Source organism: Salminus brasiliensis, chromosome 6, assembly GCF_030463535.1.
Source record: "Salminus brasiliensis chromosome 6, fSalBra1.hap2, whole genome shotgun sequence".
NCBI classification, from domain to species: domain Eukaryota; kingdom Metazoa; phylum Chordata; class Actinopteri; order Characiformes; family Bryconidae; genus Salminus; species Salminus brasiliensis.
In genome coordinates this window covers 4868568-4877633 of record NC_132883.1, presented here as the reverse complement: position 1 = coordinate 4877633, position 9066 = coordinate 4868568, and the positions used below count along the sequence as shown (strand labels likewise).

Sequence of the window (9066 nt, the reverse complement as noted above, 5' to 3'; positions counted from 1 at the left end):
GACTCTTCAACTCCAATGTAAAGTTTTATGCTATAATACACACATATATGTCCAAATGTTTGTGGACATCCCTTCTAATGAATGCATTCAGCTACTTTGAGCTGCACCAGTTGCTGACACAGATGTGCAAACACACACACACCGTGCCTAATCCTTGTAGAGAAGTAGAATAGGACTCTCTGGAGCAGATAAACATGAACCTATTGGCTCCATGCTGCCTAATGCCAGGCGTGGGCTAGACGGGTATAAAGCCCCCCAGCATTGAGCTGTGGAGCAGCGGAAGAACTGTGTTCTCTGGAATGATGATGGTGGTGCTCCGTCCAGTATTTCTGGGATGAGTTGGGGGGCTGGGAATGATGAGGTGGGGGTGGTGATCATCCAGCATCCGCACAGACAATGCATTCAATTCCTTGCAGCAACGCGCCTCCAAAATTTAGTAGAAAGCCTTTCTCATTGGAAAGTAGAGACAGTTACTCCAACAAAAACAGAAACAATGACTGTCCCAATACTTTTGTCAAATGATGCAGTGTTCCTATATTTGTCATTCTTACAGTTTCGCAATATAGTAAAGTATAAACCTTGTATTGTGATACATCTCACCAAGTTCTGTCCAATACACAGCCCTAGTGACAATCACTATTACCGAACTTTCAGCTTACAGAGTAAGGCAGAGGCGTGTGTACGAAAACAGAAGCGTCTTTACTTCTTTTTACGCACAATAAAAATACAGTTCACAGTCAATCATAAGTTAAACGGAAGCTAATGCAGTCCTCTGACAGATCACGTCTAGTGTGCAGATACCCTTTAGTAGTAAGCAGTTCATATGCATGTCAGTTATCCCACATGACACAAACAGTAAGTCCAGCGATGGCATCTGTGTTCTAGATAGTTTCCCAGAACTTATTTTGGAGCTTGGCCAATTCTTAAGCCTACAAGAAAAAAGTGATGCCCTGACTCTACTTATCACCTATTTCAACCAATCAGCCATAACATTAAAACCTGCCTAATATTGTGTACAACCAAAAGACCTCTGACCCATTGAAGCGCAGACTCCACAAGACTCTCTCTGAAGGTGTCCTGCTGTGGTCTCTGGCACCAAGACAAGAAGTCCTGTAAGTCCTGTATGCTGTGAGGTGGGGCCTCCATTAGCATCACTGAGCCTTGAGTGCCCCAACCCTGTCGTCCTTCCTCGGATCACTTTTGGTAAGTCAGTACCCAGAAGAACTGCCTGGCGTTCTGGAGCTGTTCTGAGCCAGTTGTCTAGAACATCAGTTTGCCTCTTATATCTGCTCATTTTTTCTGCTTCAACACATCCAGACTTCCAGAACTGACTGTTCACTTGCAGCCTAAAATATAATGTAGATCCCAGCCCTCAAAAGGTGCCACTGGAACCAGATAATCAGTGTTATTCACTTGACGGTTTTAATGTTATGACTGATCTGTGTTTGCATACAGTTTGCATATGAAATATAATAAATATTGTCATCCAGTTTTGTTGTTCACGCTGGCTAGCTATTTTTGGCAATAACTGTTTGGATGCACTATGTTTTATTTAGGGGGGGATGATGGACACAGTTTCTATCTAATGCATCACTTTTTTCTAAATATACAGAAAAGGTTTTTCTTGGGTTTCTTATCCATCTGTGTAGGTAAAAGTAACCCCAAAACAAATATCAGGGAATCTGGAAAAGCAAAAGATGCAAATACATGAAATCATGACTGTATTCCTCTGAACTAGCTTCACTGGTCATCGAGGAGGATGCATTGTGCCCTGGACAAGTGCAAGTGTGCTCAACTCTCAAACAAAAAGCTGAATCCAGTAACGCTGGGAACAAAAAAGCCAAGGTATTTTAAGCTGGAAATGGAAAAATACAGCCGATAGCTACCTAATACTTACCATTCACTGAACATCTGAACATCAGCTTCCTAAATACAGTATGCCTTAAGCTTCCCCTCCTGCTTCATACGACGGAATACCTCTCCTGCTCACTAAATGACGACATCAATGTCGCGTCTTTGTGCCATTTCACTGCAGTGACTCATTTCACACACAGCAGACACACCTTGATCTCTGTCCCTAAGCTCTCGGCAGTCTACAGAATAGAATACAGCAACGGCGATGACGGCGCTGGCAGCAACAACCATGCACAACACCGTGATGTTGTGGTCCAGCCTGAAGCCTCCTTGCAAGAGTTCTGAAAGTCCTTCCTTCACTCGCTGTTTCACTTTCACGGTAATCGGCTTTCTAAGCGGGGAAGCAGATAGAGCAGCACTCCAGGCAGATCTCCAGGCAGTCAGAGGATTGGCAGCAGTCCTCCAGGATGGCGCAGTCCAGCAGGGCTGAGCAGGGGTCTTCTGAACAGCAGGCCAGGCCACTGCACGCCTCACCACAGCAACAAGCAGCGTCGCACTCCATCCCACAGGCCAAACACTGCGCCAGCGCCGAGCACAGGGATAACACCTCGCAGAACAGACATGCCAGGATACAGTGAACGCAGCAGTCTACAAAGAAACACACACATACACATATGTATATATATATATATACACTATATACAACACTGTTATAGGAAACAGAAATGGTCACTATTATAGGGAATGCAATTCCCCCATGATCCCTATTCCCTTAGAAAATCATGAAAAAATCAGGAGCACTATCCAGAACATTATGATGTAAATAGAAATTATCTCTAATCACTATTCCCTGCATTAGAAAATCATGAGCACTATCTAGAACACTATTATAGGTGAGGAAATCCCCCATGATCACTATTCCCTGCATTAGAAAATCATGAGCACTATCTAGTACACTGTTATAAGGAATGCAATTCCCCCATGATCCCTATTCCCTTAGAAAATCATTAAAAAATCAGGAGCACTATCCAGAACACTGCTATAGGAAATGAAATCCCCCTGATCACTATTCCCTGCATTACAAAAGCAGGAGCACTATCTAGAACACTATTATAGGGAATAAAATACCCCATGATCAATATTTTCTGCATTACAAAATCAGAAGTACTATCTAGAACACTATTATAGTGAATTTAATTCCCCCCTGATCACTATTCCCTGCATTACAAAAGCAGGAGCACTATCTAGAACACTATAATAGGGAATGAAATTCCCCCATGATCACTATTCCCTATATTACACAATCAGGAGCACTATCTAGAACACTATTATAGAGAATAATATTCCCCCATGATCACTATTCCCTATATTACACAATCAGGAGCACTATCTAGAACACTATTAGAGGGAATGAAATCTATCTATATGACATATTGTTTGTGTACTTCATATTACAGTGCATTGTGGGATTTTAAAAGTAAACTGGATAACCACCACCACAATAGCAGGGTCCCGAAAACATCGTATGTGATCTTTGCTCTAGGTTATATTTTGAGAAACGCAATAATTGCATTAACAGACCCAGACACTTCAGATCAGCAGATTAACACACACACACACACACACAAATGATTACTTTGGCACACAGCGGGTTCTTCTGAAGTACACAAGGGCGCAAATACTCTCTAATGGAAACGGCTCCCAGACACTAACTGGCAGGCTGCATGTGGTGCACTGATAAAGCCCCAGGCATAGCCCAGTGTCACTGAGCGATAAGAACAGAGCTTATTTACTGCTAGCTCTACGGGTGGGGGCCGCTTTCTTCATGTGCTGCAATGACCAGACTCTGGTCATTGTAAAAGCTGAGAGTCAACCACAGCTATCTGTTTCCCTCTAATCCCTTTGTGTAAAGCCTCTGAACCAGGGTTGTCCTGCTCCAGTTCTGGAGAGCCGCTGATCAAACACATCTGATCTAATGAAAGGTTTGATAATCACCGGATGATCTGAATAAGGTGTGCTGCTTTTGGTAGTGGGGAAAATCCCACACTCAGTCTTGGGGAATCTATGCACTGCTCTTTTCGTGTTTCCCGTGTTCTTACAAGCCTGGTTCAACTCATCAGGTAATTTTCAAGCCTTTCATTAGCTGAGTCGGGTATTTTGCAGCAGGCAAAACACTACAATAGAGCAGGCTGGGGCTGACAATCACTGTTTTAAACTAAAGTATGTAGCCCAGGGCTGCTTTTGGAATATGCTGCCCCATACTGTTGTAGACATGTGTATTTCTGTGCCAATGGGACTGAATAGCCTGAATGAAACCTGAATTCAATGATTAAGAGGTGTGTCCCAATACTTTCGTCCATGCAGTGTAAGGCTGCAACCGAGTAGTGTTACTGTAACGCTGTTCTTCTCACCGTCGCCAGCGACTTGCTGTATTTGAGTGGCACTGGCTTTCAAACTCTGCTGGCTTTTGGAGGTGGAGGGCAGGCGCTTTTTGTGGGGCTGGCTGTGGCCGTGGCACTTGGGTACCTGTGCTGGATCGGGTGCCCTTAGACCTCTGGAGGCAGTGGGAGGTGTGCAAATGGGCGGCGAGACATTGGTGACAGTGTCTAGAGGAGTGGGGGCGTTGAGAGGACTGGGAGACTCTGAAACAGAGACAGAAAGACATGCTTCTTCCATAAACCTTCTGCAGGACATCCCAAAAGATCTTCACAGTCAATGTTATGGCTGCTTTTACTAGCAGGTCTACGTCACGTTTTGTCATTTTCTAGCCTTTACAGCCTCACCTCAATATTTTTTAACCTCCCAAATAATCTGTTTAACCTTAAAAGGCTTTCGCTAGTGGGCTCGGTGTACATCAGTTTTGGAGGCTGTCTCGGTTCACAGTTTCCTATGCCAAGGAACATCCAGTTTTCCATGCTAGGGCACTTACCTTTTTCAATTTTGTGGGGTAGTACTGGTACGTGGTCAGGAAGCAGCAGAGCATCCTCACTGGTTACCACGATGTCCACCAACGACTCGTCACTACCCCTGTGAGCTACTCCATTGGAACACGTGATCTTTGCTGAGAAGAAAATGCAAAAGTACAAAATGCATGAGACTTTCTCTCATGTACATGAGGTTAAACCAGTGGTCTCCAACCCTGCTCCTGGAGAACTACCTTCTCGCAGACTTTGGATCCAACCTGAATCCACCAAAACTAATTACTGCCTTTAGAAGTCCTTGATTGGCTGAATGGGTTATGTTAGATTTGGGTTGGAGTTGAGACCAGCAGGACGGTAGCTCTCCAGGAGAAGAGTTGGAGACTATATGCAGACGTGCAAATGCACACGCACAGCTTGTCTAGCTCCTGTAGAGAAGTACTGCCAGTAGGACTCTCTCTAGCAGATAAACATGAACCTATGGCACCATGCTGCCTAATGCTAAGCAGGTATAAAGTGGTATAAGGGGTATAAAGCCCCCAGCATTGAGCTGTGGAGCAGTGGAAGAACTGTGTTCTCTGGAATGATGGATGGTGGAGCTCCATCCAGTACTTTAGGGATGCATTGGGGATTTAACATCACTATTGTTCTTGATGCTGAATGCAATCAAATCCTCACAGCAATGCCATATAATCTTCAATGTATGTCATCAACTGTTGGTCAGATTAATATTAATATTTGCACGCTGACCTGGATCTCCTGTGATGTCTGCTGTCTCAGCAGTGCTCTGTGGTTGGGTGATGTGGTTACTGTGGTTTTCACAGCTTTTGGTTCTGTCCTTTCCACTGCTCAGTGCCACGTCCTGTGGCTGGACGTCCATGGCTTCTGTCTCCTTGTGAGACGCCTGTCAATAACCCTGATTAGACAGAGAAATAGCTTTCAATTATTACCTAAACACAAAACCTATGAAGAGTCAATACCTCTAAGAGATTTCATCGTTACAGAAATAGCGCTGTTTAACTGTGGCCTCTTCATATAGTTGTTGGACTTGAATAGGTTAATGTACACTATATGGACCAAAGTATTGGGACACCTGCTCATTCACTCATACACAGTTTCTTCTAAAATCAAGAGTATTAAAAATAGTTCCCCTGCTTTTGTTGGAGTAACTGTCTTTCTCCTAGATTTTGGAGGGACACTGCTGTGAGGATTTGATTGTATTCAGCTACAAGAGCATTAGTGAGATCAGGATGTTGAATGATCATCACCCCACCTCATCATCCCCAACTCCCCAACTCATCTCAAAAGTACTGGATGGAGCTCCACCACCATCATTCCAGAGAACAACGTTCTTCCACTGCTCCACAGCTCAATGCTGGGGGGGGGCTTTACGACTTAACGTAGCTGAATGCATTCATTAGAAGGGGTGTCCACAAACATTTGGCCATATAGTGTATACAGTATATAAATATCAGAATCTGACATGAACATTTCAGACTCATATTTTATTCAGTCACGCTCACTCACTCACTCATCTGCAGAAATAACAGTGAGCAGAACAGACAACAATAAAGGATTGCAGAACTGTCCGTTCTGTCCAACCATCTCCAATGATCCCTAATGATCTTCTCAGGAAGGTATCCATCAGCATAGCTCGTTTTAAATAACAGAGCACTGATGCATCTGGAAATTTGTATCCTCAGCGTTAGAGAAGTTAAAAGAGTCTACATGTTGATGCGGTGAGTAACTCCAAAATAAACGATGTCCTCATTTACCGGAGCTGCTTTCAGACTCTTCCTCCAGACACTGTACTGAGAAGAGACCTGAGATTCTCACCATGTAGAGATTCTAATATTCTGAAGGCAGGTCAGTGTCTTGGTCAGCACACTCCGTCAAGGGCGGACACTCCAGAGGTGGGCAGTAACTCAGTTAGCTATATATATATATATACATATATATATATATATATATATATATATATATATATATATATATACATATATATATATATATATATATATGTATATATATATATACGCACATATATATATATATACACATATACATGCACATATATATATAAATATATATATATACATACACACACACACACACACACACACATATATATATATATATATATATATATATATATATACACATATAAACAGCAAAAAATGAAGATTCAAGTAGTTCTTGTGTGATATAAATATGTTCATATATCTACTGTATATATACAAACCAACCTTGTATCTCCATTTTTGCTGTTATAATGTGAACGTTGCTGTTCTTCTTTACATTGCGTCCAAATCTGATAATAATGAATGGGCCAATTACGTCAATTTACATTGACTTCCATTAAAAGTCAAAACTGGTTTGATTCTCCTGCATAGGTGCCAAGTTGGAGATACAAGATTTTTGCAAGACAGCAATTATTTACCATAATACCATTATTATTCACCATTATACCATTCATTTAGTTACTAGCATTAATTTTGAAGTTGTTATCGTTTAGTTACTAATGTTGAATTCCCTTATGTTACTTTTAGAGGTTTATCTGGTATTTTTTCTACAAACACTTAAACTCTTAAACTCCTACAAATCAGTACAATACCCTTTCTTGCTTAGTGTTATTTAATGTTTACCGTTTATTTAAATGTTTGATGTTTATTGCAGCACTATGGGACTGAGAGTAACGCAATTTCGCAGTAATCGCAGTTTTGACAATAAAGCTGGTTTTGACTTTATGTTCATGTATGTGTCTCTCAATGTTGCCACTAGCTCTACGGACCAGTAACAGTCCAATTACACTTACCTGCCAGTACCAGTACAATGCTCAGTTACACGTGTGACAGCTGTGTGACCGATCACACCTCAGACCTTTAAAGGTTTATCCTTAAAAATGAACACGAAGCAAGACCGGCGTCTATACAGTTCATATGTGGACAGCTGCAGGATGCACTGGGAACTTCCACTGCAGGTCTAGAAGTTACTAGAAGCAGCTGTTGAGCTGAACCTTCTGTTGTTCTACTCCAGCTGGTTTTGGACGTAAGTGATACACCATTTTACTGACGGGTTTACTCAAACGTCCTGCCTGCTGAGAGACACTACTACCAATAAAGAGAAAGTGTTTTTTCGGGTGATTTAATTGTGGGGTGAGGAGAGGTCAGAAGAGTAGCCTAAACTCATGACCAGTAAGAGTAGCCAGTGTTACTGCAGGGGTGCTTTAACCCTCCTGTTAGGTTCAGCTGTGAGGAACAGCATTAATGTTTTGGGTCAAACTGACCTGGTGCAGAGTGAACCATCTGAAAGGAGGATGTTTGAGTCCATATACACTGTCTTTAGCTCAATTAATAATTATTTCATCAATATTTATTGTAATTGAATTTTAATTCAGACCAGGGGTTACTTATAATAATGAATTACCTTTTTCTGTACAGTTACAAAAAAGTAATTACTATTGGACTTTTTATCTCTGATTTGATCTTGCAGACTTGGCACCTCCTGTATTTTTATACTCTGTAATGGGTCAATTTGACCCCCAACATAACACAAAGGTTAAGTAGCCATATCCAGCATCTATCAGCACAGGCACTAAAGTCTAAATTCTGCTCTTTTTGGAATACTTTGGCCTAAAATAAAACTTTAACCCCCAGAAATCAAAGAGGGTTCCCAAATTAAAGTACTAGAGATGTTGTCACCAACTTTTAACACAAATAATTGAATTAGTACTTATATATTCATGAATAAACACAATTAAGTAATGAGTATATTGCATTATTTTACTTTTAAACACACTTAAGAAGAAGTAAAACTGTTATTTTAAAAAATATTCAGTATTAAGTATTTAACTTACATGTAATTAGCTCAAGTTAATGTATTAACTAAGTTAGTTAGTTACTATCCGCCTACTACCAGCTTGTTGGCTTCCAAAATACCCCTTTTGAGGTTTAATGAATTTTATTTATTTACTTAATTAAAATAAAACAGAAACCTACCTCGACTTGAGGAGATCCAGTCTCTCAGTCTGCAGAAGTCTCTGCTGCGTTTAACGTCGAACCCCAGGGTTAAATGATCGCCAGCAGCTAACAGTCACATTAGGGAGGCATTATGTTGTTTCCCACCCGTTTTCGGGCAAGCTCCGTCTCCTGTGTAACGATTGGTTAGAATTCTATTCACAAGCGCGCTACTAGCCAATCCCGCGCAAGGATCTCGAGTTCGGTAACCAATCCTGGTCGCGGAAGGGCGGGGTTTGTCTAAATACGGGCGGGAAAGGAAAACAACGCCAGCAAAA

At 41.6% G+C, this 9066-nt stretch overlaps 1 protein-coding gene across 2 annotated transcripts; it reads right to left on the bottom strand.

The window, feature by feature from the left end:
* Positions 1-680: 680 nt before the first annotated feature.
* Positions 681-8885, bottom strand: LOC140556739 (uncharacterized). Of its 2 annotated transcripts, none has more exons than XM_072680799.1 (5): positions 8771-8885; positions 5523-5688; positions 4784-4915; positions 4266-4496; positions 681-2502 (listed from the first exon to the last, which is right to left on the bottom strand). In XM_072680799.1, exons 2-5 carry the CDS (start codon positions 5650-5652, stop codon positions 2246-2248), a joined length of 750 nt encoding a protein of 249 aa, XP_072536900.1. In that variant the 5' UTR covers positions 5653-5688; positions 8771-8885; the 3' UTR covers positions 681-2245. The 2 variants fall into 2 exon arrangements, with proteins under 2 accessions (XP_072536900.1, XP_072536901.1); XM_072680800.1 differs by having other exon boundaries at positions 5523-5676.
* Positions 8886-9066: the final 181 nt, after the last annotated feature.

Excerpts from the sequence above, each read along its gene's own strand:
- LOC140556739 (XM_072680799.1), bottom strand. The coding sequence starts at position 5,652 with ATGGACGTCCAGCCACAGGACGTGGCACTGAGCAGTGGAAAGGACAGA. Across the intron at positions 4,497-4,783 it reads ACCCCACAAAATTGAAAAAG|AGTCTCCCAGTCCTCTCAAC; the intron begins GTAAGTGCCCTA and ends TCTCTGTTTCAG. Across the intron at positions 2,503-4,265 it reads ACAGCAAGTCGCTGGCGACG|ACTGCTGCGTTCACTGTATC; the intron begins GTGAGAAGAACA and ends GTTTCTTTGTAG.